This window comes from Planococcus citri, chromosome 4, assembly GCF_950023065.1.
Source record: "Planococcus citri chromosome 4, ihPlaCitr1.1, whole genome shotgun sequence".
Taxonomy (NCBI): domain Eukaryota; kingdom Metazoa; phylum Arthropoda; class Insecta; order Hemiptera; family Pseudococcidae; genus Planococcus; species Planococcus citri.
Window position 1 is genome coordinate 72,230,558 of NC_088680.1, and position 18,099 is coordinate 72,248,656.

An 18,099-nucleotide genomic window follows, 5' to 3' on the forward strand; every position below is an offset into this window, starting at 1 on the left:
ACTTACCGGTAAGTTACCGGTAATTTAAGTAACTTATAAATTTTCACTGAAATGGTTCTGAACATCAGAATTAAGATGAAGGTTACCTTGAAATTATCCATAACATCCAACAACTGACAGAAATGGATAGGGACTTGTGTAGATGTCCCATTTTTGCGCCTTTGGGCTTGGGCAATACAAAAATTGCTGCCCCTTGCTTTCAAATTACCAAAAAATTCCTAATCAGAGTGCACCAGCATTTTCTATTACAAAAAGAGAACTGAGAAGAGAAGAGAACTGTATTAACCAGTTGCAAGAATGAAATTAAGGCAAAAAAAAATTATGTTTTCTCAATCTCAAGTAACACCAATCATTTCTCAAATTAAAGTTCAAACTTCAGAGCATTCAAATCAAACAAAAAAAACGAACACTTTTGAAGATTTGTAATAGGTACCTATCTAGGTATTGAAAGTAGTCAAGTAATACAGTGTGCTTCAACAAAATTAAAATTTACAGCTTTATTTTACCTCACAATTCAATTCATTTTTTTTTTTTTGATTTTACAATTTATTATTTATAGGTCATCTCACAAGAAGTAGATATGTATGTACCTACTCTCTAAATTTGAAACAGTCAAATTTCACTGTTAAGAAGGCAAAATCCAAAATGTCATCACTGAAATAAACAGTGAAAAAGTACTGCAAAAGTCAGTTATTTAAAATTTTTTACTGCTGACCAAGCTGATCAGTGATCACAGTAGTTTTTCACTGATCAACACAGTACCTACCTACCTACCTACCTACCTACCTACCTACCTAAATAAATAATAATTCATTTTTGACTGATCAGTAAATAATTCACTTTTGAATTTTGATTTGACTGATCAGATCAGAAAATTATTTACTGAAAAATGAAAATCCAGTCAAAAACTATAGTTTACAAGAAGCCAGAATGTTGTCATACCATACTCATACCCTACTGTTAAGTGCTATACAGTAAAATTTGACTCTTTTAAATTTAGAGAGTACAAATTGTAATTTGTTGTATCTAGACAGCTACAGCAGTACATGCAAACATCAAAAATTACCCATGCCAACATTTCTGTTGAAAATTTATAAATTACCGCGGTAACTTATGGTAATTTATGACATGGTAACTTACCGGTAACTTACCGGTAAGTTCTCGGGTAAGTTACCGCGGTAAGTTTCCATGCATCTCTGATTCGGATCGCAAAACAAACTTCATATAGGGCTTTGACTATATATACATGGACTGCTATCTCCTATTGTTGTTGAATGGGAATCGTGAAGCCAAAGCAATAGAGGTACTAGATCGGGACATGGGCTCTGAGCATGCGCGAGATTTCGTTGCAACGAGCGTAGCGGTTGTTGGAACGTAGGAGGGTGTTCGTCGCTCCGTGGTTCACCGTGATTGGAAGGTGCGAGGGTGGGTGGGATTCCTGCGCGCGCATGAAAATTCCCGATGCTCCCGATCTAGTACCTCTATTACTTCGGCTTCATCGGCAACAATGAAGATAGTAGTCCATGTATATATAGTCAAAGATATAGGGTGTTCGAATTAGTCAGAAAACGATATTAGAATTTAGAAATTAGAAATGCAAATTCCGACAGTTTTTCTCAATCTCATTTTGAGTCCAAAAAATGGCAAATTTGCGGTAGAAGGAAGCGTCGTAAAAAAATGTATGAACGTACCCCTGTGCATTTTTTGGATTTTCAAAAAATCGAGTCCTGGGAATTGGGAACTGGGATGGTACTGGTAGATGTTGGGTACTGGTAGCGAACCTGGTGATCGTCCCAAACTCAAATTAAATTTCGACTGATTGTCGCGATCAATCTTGATAATTTTTATTTTTCCTTCTTGTAAGTTCTAGTCTGTGATTATTTTGTATTTTGCATTCTGCACTGCAAGCATCATTTATCAGCGTTGGTGCTTATCTTCATTCTGAATCTGATTCTGGATGAGCCAGGGATGTTCCGTCAAATAACTCGAGTTATTTTACTGTAAAATAACTGTGTAAAATAACGTAATTTTACATTGTCAAATAACGCGAATTGTTTGACACATGTCAAATAACTAAAAAAAATGTAAAAAAACTACAAAAATGCTCAAAATCGAATTCTCACAAGCCAATTAACAAGTAGGTATTTGATTTTGATTGAGCTTTCTGTTTCTTTGATGTTGAACTGAACTTAGTTTGATTTAACTCATTTGCGTTGATTTGAAATTTGAGTATAATTAGATTTGAAAGTTTTGTGAAAATAAATGTGAAAAGGAATGAGATGAGAATGAGACCAAAGGATACTGTTGGAAGAGCAATGATTGTGAAAACAAATCCGAATAATGATACCTATTAATGAATAAATTCTCATTGACTCGACTGTGATTTTGTGTTTTTAACGTTATTTCATGAGATGAAATGAAAGTGTTACTCTTTGCAGCCTTACTGGTGGTAATTTATTTAAAATTTTTCCATTTTGAAACGAATTTTGACTCGTAATCATTCATAATTCATTCTTAAGCTGAAAAATTACTGAGTTATCAGTTATTATCAGTGAATTTTCCTTGTCTGTGATTGGCTGAATTATTTTACATTCTCAAATGTAATTTTACATGTTATTTGACACTAATAGTTATTTGACAGTTATTTGACATGTAATGTCAAAAAAGTTATTTGACATGTCAAGGAACATCCCTGGGATGAGCTCCATTCTCTATCGAATTCTCTTTGTTCTACGAGATGGACAGCTTCAATTTCGATTTCAGTTTATTAAATATAGACACTAATTTGAAAACTTCTTTAGGCGAAAATGTTCGTTTTAGTCGACCTATGGAACAGTGTCAACTTTGCAATAAGCTGAGGAAAACTTTCTATTGCAAAACTTGTATTAAGAACGGCGACTTCATTCATTCGACATCGCGTTTCTCAGAAAGGTGAGTTGGTATTCGATTCATTTAATAATGCTCCGTCTCGTCTCATTTCATTTCATTTCCTTATAATTTCATTTCTATCAAGATTCGCCGAGAAACGTTTGGCTTTATTACGAGCCCAAAATGAGAAAAATGAGTTGAACAAGGAGTACGAAAAACACTTGACGAAAATTCGCACCAGAGAAAACATAGTAAGATTTGTGGTTTCGTGAAGACAAGTTTCATCCAATTTAGTTGACAGTTTTCATTCTGTGTTTCAGTTCGAGCAAATTCGCGAAAAGAAGGAGAAAATTGCGATATTACAGTCTTTGTCGGTTGAAAAGAAGAAAACAATCAAACGAAGTACGTATGTGCTTGTATAGGTCTAAAATAGATCGATATCGGTGAATGGAGTGCTACGGTAACTGGTAAGGCATATTAGGTTTGTTTTTTTTTTTACCACGGATTTTGGCAGATTTAAAATCGACGAGAATCTGCTAGGATAGTAGCTTTTGAAAATGGATTTTGGATTTTACTTGAAGAGAGAAGACTTCTTTGAAAGTTTGTGGTGGGGATCTAAAAAGTGTTTAAAAAAGAGTCCAAAAACCAGATTTTTGCGAATCCGGGTAAAAAAAACAAACCTATGTCATCGTGAAATGTGCTTTTACATCCTCGTATACTCGAACTCGTGTATGTATGTCATTTGAAACGTGAGCGCAATTTCAAAGGATTAGAAATTTCCTTTTTAAAAAAATTCGCACACGACAGCCACAAAAATGTCATTTTATCGCGATTCGCGAATATGAACGTCACATGGAAAGACGAGTTTCCAGAAATGCGCTTGCTACCTTACGAACAATAAGCTCGCTTTTTTGTGCAGGAAAAAAGATGTTGGAAGATTTGAAATCGTTTAACGAAAGAAGCGGCGAAGAATTGCTCAAGAACGAAGATTGTCATTTAGAGTTGAAAGAAAACATGACGAAGCTCGGCACTCAACAACCTTTAATTTTGAGTAAATTGGAAATTATACGACCTAGTTTGAAAGCGTTGATTCGAACTCGGATCGAAGAATTGGTGCAATTTATATTCCCCATTAACGAAGTGCAGTCGTCAAAAAGGTAAGGGATAACCCGTAACCGTTGCCCATCTCGCCGGATGTTCTCCGCCGCGTTACATTGGCTCTTCTGTTACGCAGCGTTTCGCAGAATACCGATTCTCAAGAAGATATCAAAAACAAGCTGGCCGAAGCCCAAAGAACCGCGTACATTCGAGGTCGATGGGTGTTCACCGACAGTTGGGGTGAGACGCAGCATTCGATCGTAGCGCCAACGTTACCCGATTCCGGAGATTATTCTCCTTACTTAGACTGGGGTAGGTATATCGTATGTACGCGAGTACTCGTAGTAGGTAGCTGGTAGAGGTACAAATAGGTACTACGTATGTAGGTATTTTGGAATTTACCAATTCCATTGTCGAATCGATTCTCTTACGCGGCCGTTTCTTTCAGTTTCGGCCGATAAAGATAACACTTTAGCCATGACGAGTAGTTCGGATGTTGACCATAATCCGGCTTACAACCTGAGCGCCGCTCTAACCTATACCACGCAGTTGGTCAACATAATCGCGTATTATTTGGACATCCGGTTACCAAATAAATTGTATTACAGGTGAGGAGAATACATATTACGAGTATTTGTAAGTGCCCCCAGCCCCCAGCCCCCGTATTGTACATATTATTTTAGAGCAGCAGCGTTTACGTTCATTTTACTCCAACATACTGAACTTGTTACATCGCACGTTTCGCGGTTTCAGCGATTTTTGCGAAAAACACCTCAACGAGCGAAGATTTATGAAATGCGTTACTTTCTTAAACGCGAACGTATTATATTTGTGTTTAACGCAAAACGTCGATCCGAGTTTACTGCATCCATCTCAGACGATACGTAATTTGCTCTTGTTACTGAATCCCGAGCACAGCGATTTAGGAAGGCGAGTATTCGAATGTCGTCAGTCATACTCTCGTTTACGTACGAGTAGTAGTACCTATGTACTTTTATGTAGATTTTCACAGCCTCTCGTCGCGCTAACACCAATTTCGTTCGCATCATTTCAGACAAGAGATAACGGATATCGATACCTCCTGCATAAGCTATTACGAAGGACAGCTAACTCATCAAATTCGAACTGTCGCCACCAGACTAAGTATTTCGGACGTCGAAGATGACGATCGAGATGCGCTTCGAATGGATAATATGGTCATCGATGACAACTACGATGACGAATACGACAGCGATCATCTCTCTACCGATTGGGAAGCGGTTAGTAACTACCCGCTACCTACCTACTTACCTATCACTTTTGAAGGGTTAACCTAATTTTTACCATGTTGGTAGGTGCCTCTTGTTTCTTGTCCAGAAGCGCAACCAGGTTCGAACGTCAATCGTAAACACATTATTAGTACGGCGCAAACCAGCAGCATTGCTGGTGGATTAGTCAACAGTGCTGCGGCTAGTCTAGCATCGATTTGGCGCGGCTGGAGTGCCAATAAGTAGATCCATGTTATAAAATCCATCGATGCGCGTTACGTACCTTTCTACCTACCTATAATATGTTAATAAATTGTTTTAATCTCGTCCGTTGGAATTGTTGTTATAAAACGCACGATAAGAACGTGATAATATAATAACGAGTAAATTCGGGACCGCTGCAGCTGCTTCGACGAACATCAAGATACTCTAACTATCACTTTTCGGTTATATTTTTAAAACTTCTCACAATGGTAAATTAGCAATATATGAGTTTTTCAAAAGGAAGAGAGAGATAGAGAGAGAGAGAAAACGAATACATACATAAATAAAATGAAAAATATTACACAAACATAGAATAAAATTCTAAAACAATATAATACGCTACTTTAGTAAAAATGATTTAAAAGTATATGTATAAAAATGGAAATTTACACGCCAATAAGTCGGGTCTAGATAAAAATTTTACGACAACGTAAAGCACGTTGTCGGCCTTTCCACTCGTATATACCGTATGTAATTGCAGAAAGTTACGCGCAATGCGTCATCAAAAATACGAGTAATATGTATTACATAACATAACATAACATAACGTAACGTAACGTAACATAACCAACTTGGTCGAAAGAATACCACTTGTACGAGCGAGTACACGATTAAGCTTAACACATACGTATGTAACATGTCGTAGACGTTCAGTCGTGATGTCCGCTATTAACCGCTGCAGAAAATCTCGCATATGCCCTCTCAAACTGCCGACACTTGAGTACTGTCATCTGTAAAATGAAGCGACGTAAAATCGGCGGTCGCGTATTTTCTAAAATACTTAGATATAAATTACACATGTTTTCCGAACGAACCATCTTCGTCTTGCGAAACGTCGCGATACGGTCTGGTAACACCTTCGTGCGAGTACGATCTACCGTGAATGTACATTTTACTCGGTATTGGTGGCATGTTAGAATACGGAGGAGCCGGCCTAGGCATTCCGGATCGATCGGTTACGCAGCTATTATTACCTGTAAGATGAGAGCACGAGCCAACAGTGTTATTGGGGAATATACAATATACAATACGTATACATAGCCTAATCGTAGTTGAACGAGTAATCTGCATGGTGCATGGTGGTATCGGCGAGCGATAGGGGTAGCTCGGCAAAAAAAACAAAAAAAAAAAAAAAGTAGGTACGTAGACTTACTACATACGAAAACATCTCGCTTACCGGTTAAATTTTTTCTTAGGGGTAAGTTGGATAAACTGGTAACGCTACTGCTCTCCGCATTCAGATCGACGGCCGACATCAATGCGGACGGATGAAAATCTTGATGCGGAACGGACGTATCGCTGTACGATCTTTCGTGCGTCGACGATATCAACGCGGCCGCCGGTTTAATAACATTAGGAACACGGCCGAGAGGACCGATCGCCGACGATATCGCGTGTCTCGACTGATGCGGTCGAGTTTTACATTGTTCGCTGAGCGATAATAGTTTTCGCACGGTTTGAGGCGACGCTGAACCTACACGAAACGAAACGAAACGAAACATACGCAGTGTAAGCTTTGCCATCAATAATCGTACAATAAATACTCGTACGAGTACAATATGGTCAGAACTTACCGAATTTCGGCGCGGTCGCTTTTCGCCCTTCGCTAGTGCTGCTGGTGCTACTGGCAGTAGACAGAGTAGGCGACGGATTGCATTTCCTCAACGGAGCATTCCCCGAGTACGACGACGGGCCGGTTACTAGATTCTCACATTGTATAGATAATTCGTGCAGTTTTTCTTCGTCCGTTATCACTTTGATTTTGGCTAAATACGCTTTCACTCTACGCACCATTTGCGCCTAAAATAGGTACACGAATGTCGAATACGAACGAGATAAAATAAGAGTAAAACGCAATTCACGGCGACGGCCGAGCCTATCGTAAATCTTACCTCTTCGTACATCTTCCTTTGGTTCAAAGCACCGGCCGATTTTTTTCTTCTCTTCACCGTCAAAATACCGTGACTAACCGGATTCACGACAGCGTTGACCGGTCCTTGACCAAATCCAACCGGTGCGCCGGGCTCGGTCAACATTAAATCGTAACTTAGTGAACACATATCCGATAACTTTCTAATTTCTTTCGCGATCATGCGTAATTTTTCGAAATTAATCAACCCTTCGATAATGGAATCGTTTCCCAGATGTATGAAGGTCAGGTCTTTCTTGACGACCGGATAAAATGGGATCTGTTGACGCAAAATTAACCACATTCGATTAGAATATCACTGACAACACTGTAGCGGCAACGGCAACGGCAACGCCGCGCCGCCAGCACAAACAGTAGGTAAATCTCACCAATGCTCGAGAATTCGATACGCTCGCAACCAGTTGCCGATATTTGCTCATATTTCGCGAAGGATCCATAAGATTTTGCAAATCTGTGAACGATTTGCTATATTTTGTCGGTAATTTTTCCCACGTTTGTTTCAATCGCATAACGGACGCGTGCCCGAGTCCCGATATCACCGCAAATAACGAATTGAAATTCTTATACTCTTTACAATGACCTGTAACATAACGTAACAATACCGAGCGTGAAAGAAGCTTTTTCAAAAATGTACATACATGCGTAAAAACTGGCGTACTCACGGGCAAGTTTAATAAATTGCTTAATGATTTTAGATCTTTTGACTAGATTCGTTTCAGAGCATATTTCAGTGACCACCCAAAACATCTCTTTGTTTACGAGCTATAAAAAGAAAAGCAAAACAAAACCACACACTTAGATTATGTAGGTAGTACATATGTACAATTGTACATAGATGTTCCTCGTTGCTCGCACACGCAAGATTATCGACTAGAATAATAATCGGAAGGAAACTGATTAGTAACGATGATTAAGTTACCTCGGCGAACAGCGTAAGAGCCGGAGTACCAAAATTACTCTTCAATTCGAACAAATCGTCGATATATTCGGTCGGCTCGATTTGTCTGAATACATTGTAATCTTGCATGGTAAGTTGTAAAGCGACTTCGGCAGCGTTCAGTTGCAAAAATGTGACCGTACTTTCCCTCACCATGTCGGCGGCGATCTCGTCGGTCACCAGCGTCTCGGTTACTCCGTTGGTTTTCAGGTAATATCTGAATAAATGAGGTACACGTTTGATTGTAAAAACTAAAACTTTCTGAAAGTATCCGACTATCCGTTTAATGCTGTCCAAACGTTTTTCAAAAACTAACTACATATTTCGTGTTGAAAAATTGTTGCAAGTACATACTTGGAAAAATGTGTAGCCCTCGGAATTTTAATTTTTTTTTAATATATGGAAACCTCGGTCTGTTTTTCAAAATGTCGAGCAAAAATTTTTACGTCGTAAACGACTAGCAAATTAGAAAGTCGGACCTCGGCATAATTAATGTAAAATTCGATAATACGTAGCCCGTAGGCCAAAGTAAGTACTTATTAAAATAATTGAGAAAAATTCACCTGCTACATAATTCTTGTCTATCGGCCAAGTTTTGCATTTGATCGGGAAGTCTTTTCTGCTTGATTATACCATCTTCGGTAACCGAAACTTCGCACAGCGAAAAATTGGAACTCGGATCTGTCATGCCGAATTCTTGCAACGCTAACATCACAACCTCGTGGGCCGTGGTTTCCTGATACATCGCAAAAAGAAAAAAGAAAAAAAAACGTGGGTAAAGTAAAACGAACCATCGGCATCGGCATCGGCCAAATTCGGCAACGACGACGTTACGCAGACGCACCTTATGGACTAGCAAATATTTGAATATTTGATCGGATTTATACACTTTTAAAACATGCTCCGGGTAATCGTTGTTTTGCTCGTCGTAAGACATAGAAACTAAATCGGGCTGACTTTGCGAGTGATAATGCGAAGTGAATTCGTTTTGTTCGCCGCTTGAAATGGAACAATCGTCGGATGCATCCCTGCAAGTACAATATACAAAATATTACGACAACGACGACGACGACGACGACGACAGGAGAGTAGTCGATTCGTTCGCAACAACAACTCACGGATAGTTATTCGTTCGAGGGAAAATACTGATTTTCTGTAAAGCCTTTTGAATTTTCCTTTTCGGTCCCAAGGTCATGAAATTTCTATTCTTGGTCGGAGTCGAATGCAGCGAAACGGAATGCATCGTCGAAGAATTACCGTCTCTTCTGAGCGGATCCGGTTGAAGTACAGCTATACTAGTACTAGGTTTCCCCCTTGTATTTTTATTGGCCGCGACGCTATCTCCGGTTTTCATTATTTCTTTCATAGCTGCGAATGAAAAAATGCAAAAATCGAAAATCGAGTCCACATTAAAAACGCCATCGCATCGCTGCCAGTGATACTACTCGTAGTATGTGTAATTCGCGTACCGTTCAGATTGGCTTTAACCGTAATACTTAAATGCGTCGAAGAACGAAGCGTTTCGATGGCTTTGTCGTAAGTAATGTGCTGGAAGCTTTGTCCGTTCACGAGAAGTATTTGATCGCCTCTTTTTAAACCGATTTCTTCGGCTTTTGATCCTTTTTCCACCTGCGACGACGTTAAAATCGATTACTCGTTGAAAATGAAAAGAAATAGGCGCGGCGCGCGTAGGCAGTAGGCACGAGCACTAGCAACTTACCGCCGACACGTAAATGCCCGTAGATCGATCGAATCCGCCAACAACGTCGAAATTCAACGGCTCGTTGCGATCCGATCTGGTCAACGTAACGCAACGCACTCGAGCTTTCGACGTGCACGCCACGTTCAGCATTCTCAACTGACCGACCATATTCTGTTCCAATAAGCATTCTTCGAAGTTTTCCAAGAAATTCATCATCACGTTGTCGTTTTCGAAATCGGTGAAATGATTCTTAACCCAAAGTACCACGATCCGTGTGACGCGTTCTTTCGTATCGGTATTTTGAAACCTGCGCAAAACTCGAGCATTATCAACCGTGTCCGTAACCGACCGTATAACGTTTGCAACGTTCAGCTTTTCGTTTTCACTCACCATTCCATCAACTGGTCGGTTATTTGCGACGGGTTCTTGATAAAAGTACGAAAAGTCAACAGGAAATCTTCTACGTAAGTTGAATCGACCGGGTTGTCTTCGATTAGTTGCGAAATTAACATATTTTCCGTACCCTGGAAATACTCGTATATTACACACGCGACGAAAAATATTTACATTACCATCGGCATTAGCTCGTTAGCAGCTCGAAAATAGACTACAATGGTTGAAATATGTGTAAGTAAGACATTACTCACTCTAATTACAACGTATCCTTTACAACTTCGATCTCGAGCATTGATGGTTCGTTGTTCCGTGACCAAAACTACTTTACCATCTTCGTTTTTGTGTCTTTTGATGTTCTCTTCTCCTTGGTGCAAAATGCGGTAATAGTCTGTTTGCGTAATGCAGACAAACTGACAGTCTGGACATTTGGTTCGCATAACGCCTTCGTGATAGAGTTTTTCCATCGTTGGCAGAATACCGAAACTGAAAAATCGACGAGTATTACACGATGAATTGCGTTTTTTATTTTCGAACCGTTGACAAAAAGAAAGAAAGAATCGCGATCAAACTGAACGTGAAAAGATGCAGCAAACAAATCGCCGGAGTTGTAAATAAGACGGGATTTCGAAGAAATCGAACATATGTATGCATATTCTCACCTGTCGCCGCATTTTAAATTATCAATCCTCCCGTTTACATGTTCGATTTCAACGTGACCGTTGATAATCACGCTCCACGAATCCAATTCTTCGCCGTTGTTCATAACGACGGTGCCAGCTTTCTCGACTATGGCGAAAACCTACGTCACGCAAACGAGAAAAAGAAGAAATGAAAATAATTTAATACGTAAATATTCCCTCGGTAGGGGTAGGATACTCTTACCATCACGCTGCACAGCGCTCTTCGAATCGACAACGTTATATTGGTGAAGGCTTTTAAATGTTGAGTAAATTCCAGCAGAACCTCTACATCGTCTTCGGTTCGGTCGGAAGGATCTTTTTCCAGACATTCGCGCACTTTGTCTCGCACGTTCATGATCTACAATTGAAAATGTATAACGTTAAAACTGTTCATTCATTTCGTAATACGTATTACAATAATAATGCCTTACTTGGCCATCGTCAACTGGTTCGTCGGGATCTGAATCGACGACTGATTCGATAAGACCGCTTAAATCAATATCCTCTGGTTCCATCGAATGAATACTCGAGATTGTATCGCTGCCAGAATACGCCGAACTAGTATCCGAGCTTTGCGAGTCTCGGTTGCTTGACTAGCCGAACCAAAAAAAAAAAAACAAGAAAAAGTAATCGATATACCATCATCTCGAGTCGATCTCGATACGGTAATTGTACGTAACAACGGCGGAACAACCGAGAACTTACAGGATCTTCAAACATTATATTAACACCGCGATGATCCATTCGGAAAGTAGATCGTTGAGTACAATTTGAATATACTGATTGCATTTCCGAGTAATCAATCTGGAAAAAATATAGTCGTGAATTTTTTCTTTTTTTTTCCGATAAGAGGAATTCTGCGTTGAATTTGAGATAATTTCGACGCTTACTACAATCATTTCAGAAGGTTCGAGAACGAAACATTCGTTTGGTCTTCGTGCACTTCCAGCGGTCCGTTGCCCGATACTACGCAAAATTTCGAGTTACATACTCGTACATATACGTATTTTGTAGTTTCGCATAATTTAGGAGTACGAGACCAACTTACCTGTTCGGTGGTAAAAACATACACCCGTCAATGAAAACTGATCCCGATAAAAGCACGTACCAACACGTAGCGAGTTCACCAGTTCTAAACAAACGACAATTAGCGTTCGAATTCGCAGTGAAAGTTACAAATAAACGAAAACTTACGAATACAAGACGTCATTGGCTTCATGTTTTTCGTATCTTACGGTTTTCGATAGAGATCTTATAGCGCTGTCGTGATAAGTTGCAAGTGCCTCTAACGTTTGAAGACCGCAATAAATGATTTGTAAGTCCTGCACGCGAAAAAATGCCAAAATTATTACTCGAACAAGGTACGTGCGTAAATCAACCATACAAGACTGGGAGGAACTGACCTGTAGATTACGATTTTCCGGATTCTTTCTGATTGCTTTAATAAAATATAGATTTATATTATCGGTCATATTATAACGGCAACCATAAACGAGAACTCTTTTCTGTAGGGTGCTGACGATATCCTACCCATCATATATGTAGCGAACTCACATACGCCTGAAACCACCTACAACGATTAGAAATGTTTTATTCCATCTTTCGCAATACTGCAATCCGCATCAACTGCATAAATGAGAAAGCGCAAAGCGTCGATATTATGCACCGTTTATCACGAAAACAGCGAATGAGATCAACACTCGAAGTACAGCACCAAACGGATATCTACTAGGTGTACGAGGTCTACATACTGTAGTTTTACAGAAACACAAAAATTGTCCAAAAACATAAATTCTCGGAATAGGTGTAGCTCGAATCGGGCATAAATAAAATAACAACAAACACAAAATCTTCGCGATGGAAATTTTGGAAAATGATGAAAATATCACAACGCTATTCGAGTGAAAACGAACAAAGTGACTGAATGAACGATAAATTTAGAAAAGATGCGCAACATTCTACGGATTTCAAATCTTACTATAAAACTTAACTCACCAATTCTTTCGAAATTTACTAAACGCGAACCAATTTCTAATATATTTTTTATAACACTTTACTTTTGATTACGATTTATTGATGAAATGAAATTACTTTTCCTGACAATTCCAAAATTCTTTCATTCTCATCTCAATGGCATTCTGATCTGACTGACTTTCCAGTAGGTGGCGCATCGGGGTGTCCACTCTGATAACGAAATAACGAATCCCACGTCACGCTCAGACGCGCAGTAGGGCACTATACTCACACTCACGGGATCCGTATGTACAGTTACGGTTACGGTTACGGGCACCGTCACGATGGAGTTCGGACTACTAGCGATCCCCAACCTTGCGAATATTCTTAAAAGTACAATAGAAGAGATGCACATCGGCCAGGCCGAAAGGAAGGGAGATTGTGTTTTTAAATTTTTTTTTATGCATAAAAAAAAAATAATAATGTTTACGCTACGATCTAGATCTAGATCTAGTAATACCCAAGTAAAAGCGTCTGAATGATTTTTTCAGCCGTTCGCAAAAGTAACTAAATAATTATGTAACGAGATAATTGAAGCACGCGTGATAAATTCAAATTGCGAGTTCGTCTGCATTTTTACAAAGTTTGTTGCTGTTCATGAAATGAAAGTTGAAACTAAACAAACGCGAGTAGATTACGAGTGTTTGTTGTAATTATTCATGTTTGAGAAATTTCTCTTTTTGTGCCACTTGACTTTTACGGGGGATGTGTGCGTGTTACGATTACGTTTTTTCTGAATCTTCATTCGTAACGTTATGATTCGCGCTAAAAATGGACGATGAAATTCAAGAAACAGTCGAAGCTATATTAGGTAAGGATGTCAAAGTGATAGATTGCGAGAAAAAGTCTACTATCAAGGAAGAAGAAGTGCTGCTCATTAACGGGTGTCCTGTCACTCTCGATGGCGAAGATGGTGCGGCAGTTAAAGAAGCTTTATTAAGAGGTAACATTCCAAATTGTCACTCTCTCAATCAGATTCTCGTTCGAGTGGGAATATTAAAAGCGCCAGTGAAATTGGAGACCAATTTAAGCGTCAAATCGAACGTAGTAACTCGAGAGGAAGTCACCGTCGCCAAAGGAGGACAAGTAGTCGATGAAAGGTCCAGAGAAACCAAAGAAGATAATTTTTATACCAGTAATACCAGTGAAATATGGGAACCAGTTGGTATCATTTCCAACGATAATCTTTCTTCCATCGATTCCACGAGTAAAGATTTCTCGTCTCTATTATGTACTCCGATCGCGCATTCCAAAGATACGCAGCCTTCGTCGATAAAATCCGCGTGCAATTCTAATAATTCGCCGAAAAACGGCTCGGATTCGTCTCGTGAACCGTGTTCTCGACACGATGCTCCTAAAAAGTATCAAGAAACGAAGATGGTTTCGGTTTCGAAGAAATTCTCGTCCGATTCCGAGGATAAAACGGATTTCGTGTATTCGTCGGACACAGTAAGCGGTGCCAGTTTGAAAGATGCGTCCGCCGTCCACGTTTTACCATTGGGTCTGGCAACGAAAAATAAAACTAACGGAAGCGATTCTTCGTCGTCGTCGTCGTCGGTGAGAATTTATGCGCTGCGTCCCGTCCGTGCATCATTTTTCTAATTTTTTTTCCCATAATTTTTGCGAACTTCACCTAGATATACCTTCTACCTACTTATCGACAAATTTTCTATTTTCAGGGATTGGTTTTCCGCGATGGAACTTTAGTATCGGGCAGTTTGGAGATGCTGATACGTCATTTGATTCCTTCGACCGATTATTATCCGGATAAAGAATTCATCTTTGCGTTTCTACTAACTTCGCGGTTGTTCGTAAAACCCGACGAATTATTGGATAAAATAGTGTGTTTTTGCGATATCGAACGTAATTTCAACAACAAACACCCTGAAAACAAAGTGACTAAGAAATCCGTCGATTTTTTCGTAATTCGTTTCACACTCGGCAGCGGTTTTAATTATCTCGTTTTTCTATCGCTTTCGCAGGAACAGTTGACGCAATTCATTCCTCGCTTGGTTCAATTGTTGGGAGACTGGATCGAGTCATTTCCGTACGATTTCCGCGATGATAAGCTAATGGCGCACGTACAAGCTATTATGCAAAAATGCGTAAACATCAACCCGGACCTTTTACCCGAAGTTTCGACGTTGGTTCGAAACCTGCTGGAACGTTTGACAAATTTAGAACACTACGAAGAATTTTTACAGGAATTTAATCAAAATTCCGTCAAGCAGTCGGTCGAAATTTTGCCCCCCGTGAGTAACACATTCTCGCTGCGCGCGTCCGACGCGCGACGCGACCAAGTACCCTAGTACCTAGCTATTCGTTTTCCAGTTGTTGAAACTCGCATAATACTATATGTTTTTTTTTTGTTGTTTTTGCCGCCGCAGGTAAACGTGGTAGAACTGTGCGCCGAACCTAAAATACTGGCTCAGCAATTATGTCACATAGAATTGGAGCGATTATCGTACATCGGTCCCGAAGAATTTGTCGAAGCGTTCGTTCAAGAGCACGCTAGTGGCGCGGACAAGTATACGCGAGCGAAAAAAACTTGTAATTTAGAGTCGTACGTGCAGTGGTTCAATAGATTAAGTTACGTAGTAGGATCGGAAATTTGTAAAGTAAGTTTTCGTCGTTTATTCGCAATGTTTACGCCACCATCGCGTCGTCTACGTTTCAAGTCCTTGGTTTTCGTTTGCAGCACGTGAAAAAGAAATCTAGAATAAAAACGGTCGAGTATTGGGTCGAAGTGGCCAGAGAAAGTTTCAACATAGGTAATTTCAATTCCTTGATGGCCATTATCGCTGGCTTGAATTTGTCCCCAGTTGCTAGATTAAAAAAGACGGTAATTACTCGACGAGAGATTATTTCGCTTTTATTAGCGAGTTTCGCGCTCGCGATTCTATTTTTTTCTTTCTCTCCGTCTTGTCTCTGTCTTTTTCAGTGGGCGAAAGTGCAATCAGCCAAGTTTTCAATCCTAGAACACCAAATGAATCCTACCTCAAATTTCAGTAGCTACAGATCAACGTTGAAAGCGGCAATGTGGCGATCGACTGGAAATAACGTACAACATCAGTGTTTAGTTATTCCTTTTTTCTCGCTACTAATCAAAGATATTTATTTTTTAAACGAAGGCTGTTCCGATAGGTATTTTTTCATTCTCAATCTTATCATTTCGAGTATCTCGGCGCGGCGCGCGCGGCCCGATTAAATTGCAAATTTCATTTTCTAGATTGCCGAATGGGCACGTGAATTTCGAAAAGTTCTGGCAACTGTCGCAACAAGTTTCCGAATTTGTCAAATGGAAGCAGACTGCGTGTCCGTTTGAAAAAAATTTGCATATTATTACATTCCTTCAGGCTAGTCCAGTATTATCTGAAAAAGGTACGTATACCTACGTAAACGTAGGATCGCGTCGAGAATACATACGTAATTATTATACGATATTCGTGTTGTACATACATACATACATACATACATACCTACCTACATTACATACATATATCGAATGTTAGTTTGATTCCATCGTTGTGGAATTCTGTACGTTGATTTTTAAATTTCATTTCCTACGTTTTCAAAAGATGAAAATTTTCAATCGGAAACTGGTTCGCCTTATCAAATTTCCATGTCTCCGTGTGTGCGCTTTTGAATGGAGTATTCGAGTACTTTTTGAAGTTGAACCAGTGGTCGATTACTACCCAAGTACCCAACAACTTTGGAATCACTTCGATAACCGCATTCGCGGCTATTCGAATACGGTATTGTTCAATTTGCGCGATTGCGTTAATTTTTGTTTTCTTTCAGCATTGTTATTAGCGTCTTTTGAATGCGAACCTCCGGAAAATAGTCTTGAAAAAGAACAGTACAAGCATATAAAGTAAGTACGAGTACGTACACGTATTGAATATCGATGCGCGAACGTTAACGTTGAATTTAGGAAACCCGTAAGAGGAAATTTTCTTTTTCAACGAAAGCGCGTCGCTTCGTCGTTAATTTTGATTTTTGACGAAATATGTTACTCATACTCATCTTCTACTCGTATAATGTGTATTTACAGAAACGGAGATGCGTAATTCGACGAAAATATCGTTTTCGACTCTGCTGAAATTCAAAACACACAGTATTCCTAAACCTCCTATTCCTAGCATTATTCTAATGTTCGACTTTTAATGGTAAATAAAAATGAAACTTTCAGTTCGACAAATTAATACAATATACGTTTTACGTTTATACGCGTAGGTATAATTGATATTAAGTATTGGTAATTGATCTCTCCATAAGGTTGTATGTAATCGAATTAGGCGCTTTTTTGTAATTAATTTTCGCGTAACTAGCCCGCAGTTTTGCCATCTTTATTAACGTTTACCAGAAAATTTCCACGTTCGTTCGCATGTTGTATGTATCTTGTTCCATTCGACATTTCAACGCTTGTTCCTGTTTTTACATTCGTTTTTTTATCGCTTCGATTTAGTGTATCCTAATTTTTTATACGTCTTTTTTTTTTTTTTTTTTTTTTGTTATTTTTATTCTTAGTTTGCTGGTGAACGATAGCGGTGGTTAGCTTGATTTTTACAAGTTGCCTTTGAAAATGCCAATTGAAAATGGTGTCGTTCGTAATTGGCCTAATGATGCTTTAATAATGCTTACGTATTGATTTTATAATTTTTAACAGTAACGAAAAGTTTACAAGTTATAGATTTTGTTTCTATTTTTCTTTCTTTCTTTTCTTTCTTTTTTTTTTTTTTACTTTTTTACTTACTTTTGCAATTGTAAATTGTATTGTTTTAATGTGATAAACTTTTTTTTTTTGTTTTATGATTTTTCTTGCTGATCATTATTCATTGTACAGTATTATTTCGCTGATATACCTAGTGTTATTATTGATGCCAATTTTAAGCTAAAGATTATTCTTTAGTATCGATAAGCGTTTAATTAAATTGCGAAGAAGTAATGAAACCAGTCCTACG

The 18,099-nt window shown here is 39.0% G+C and overlaps 3 protein-coding genes across 12 annotated transcripts; 2 read left to right on the plus strand and 1 right to left on the minus strand.

Annotated features, from left to right (window-relative positions):
* Nucleotides 1-1,829: 1,829 nt before the first annotated feature.
* Nucleotides 1,830-5,542, plus strand: Atg14 (autophagy related protein 14). Of its 4 annotated transcripts, none has more exons than XM_065360656.1 (10): nucleotides 1,840-1,955; nucleotides 2,696-2,931; nucleotides 3,014-3,119; nucleotides 3,189-3,270; nucleotides 3,788-4,025; nucleotides 4,103-4,278; nucleotides 4,415-4,574; nucleotides 4,720-4,896; nucleotides 5,021-5,225; nucleotides 5,301-5,542. In XM_065360656.1, the coding sequence occupies exons 2-10, from the start codon at nucleotides 2,738-2,740 to the stop codon at nucleotides 5,457-5,459; spliced, it is 1,497 nt and encodes a 498-aa protein (XP_065216728.1). In that variant the 5' UTR covers nucleotides 1,840-1,955; nucleotides 2,696-2,737; the 3' UTR covers nucleotides 5,460-5,542. The 4 variants fall into 4 exon arrangements, with proteins under 4 accessions (XP_065216731.1, XP_065216728.1, XP_065216729.1 ...); XM_065360657.1 differs by lacking the exon at nucleotides 1,840-1,955 and adding an exon at nucleotides 2,063-2,449 and having other exon boundaries at nucleotides 2,802-2,931; XM_065360658.1 differs by lacking the exon at nucleotides 1,840-1,955 and adding an exon at nucleotides 2,484-2,600 and having other exon boundaries at nucleotides 2,802-2,931.
* A 105-nt stretch (nucleotides 5,543-5,647) lies between these two features.
* Nucleotides 5,648-13,273, minus strand: LOC135842955 (rap guanine nucleotide exchange factor 6-like). 6 transcript variants are annotated; one of them, XM_065360643.1, is made up of 24 exons: nucleotides 13,118-13,273; nucleotides 12,526-12,682; nucleotides 12,317-12,444; nucleotides 12,171-12,254; nucleotides 12,013-12,088; nucleotides 11,828-11,926; nucleotides 11,554-11,715; nucleotides 11,325-11,480; nucleotides 11,102-11,241; nucleotides 10,694-10,925; nucleotides 10,437-10,570; nucleotides 10,065-10,353; nucleotides 9,814-9,973; nucleotides 9,463-9,712; nucleotides 9,189-9,372; nucleotides 8,908-9,080; nucleotides 8,327-8,561; nucleotides 8,070-8,169; nucleotides 7,776-7,987; nucleotides 7,370-7,666; nucleotides 7,052-7,277; nucleotides 6,655-6,951; nucleotides 6,293-6,451; nucleotides 5,648-6,208 (listed from the first exon to the last, which is right to left on the minus strand). In XM_065360643.1, exons 2-24 carry the CDS (start codon nucleotides 12,592-12,594, stop codon nucleotides 6,180-6,182), a joined length of 3,891 nt encoding a protein of 1,296 aa, XP_065216715.1. In that variant the 5' UTR covers nucleotides 12,595-12,682; nucleotides 13,118-13,273; the 3' UTR covers nucleotides 5,648-6,179. The 6 variants fall into 6 exon arrangements, with proteins under 6 accessions (XP_065216715.1, XP_065216716.1, XP_065216719.1 ...); XM_065360644.1 differs by having other exon boundaries at nucleotides 12,526-12,692; nucleotides 13,118-13,269; XM_065360647.1 differs by lacking the exon at nucleotides 13,118-13,273 and adding an exon at nucleotides 12,874-13,107.
* A 264-nt stretch (nucleotides 13,274-13,537) lies between these two features.
* LOC135842957 (ras-GEF domain-containing family member 1B-like) lies at nucleotides 13,538-17,950 on the plus strand. Of its 2 annotated transcripts, XR_010558226.1 has the most exons (10): nucleotides 13,538-14,692; nucleotides 14,815-15,030; nucleotides 15,118-15,387; nucleotides 15,523-15,753; nucleotides 15,834-15,977; nucleotides 16,077-16,279; nucleotides 16,365-16,516; nucleotides 16,937-17,009; nucleotides 17,190-17,304; nucleotides 17,666-17,950. XR_010558226.1 is itself a non-coding variant. In XM_065360649.1 (9 exons), exons 1-9 carry the CDS (start codon nucleotides 13,907-13,909, stop codon nucleotides 17,203-17,205), a joined length of 2,091 nt encoding a protein of 696 aa, XP_065216721.1. In that variant the 5' UTR covers nucleotides 13,538-13,906; the 3' UTR covers nucleotides 17,206-17,950. The 2 variants fall into 2 exon arrangements, 1 of the variants encoding a protein (XP_065216721.1); XM_065360649.1 differs by having other exon boundaries at nucleotides 17,190-17,950.
* The last annotated feature ends 149 nt before the right edge of the window (nucleotides 17,951-18,099 follow it).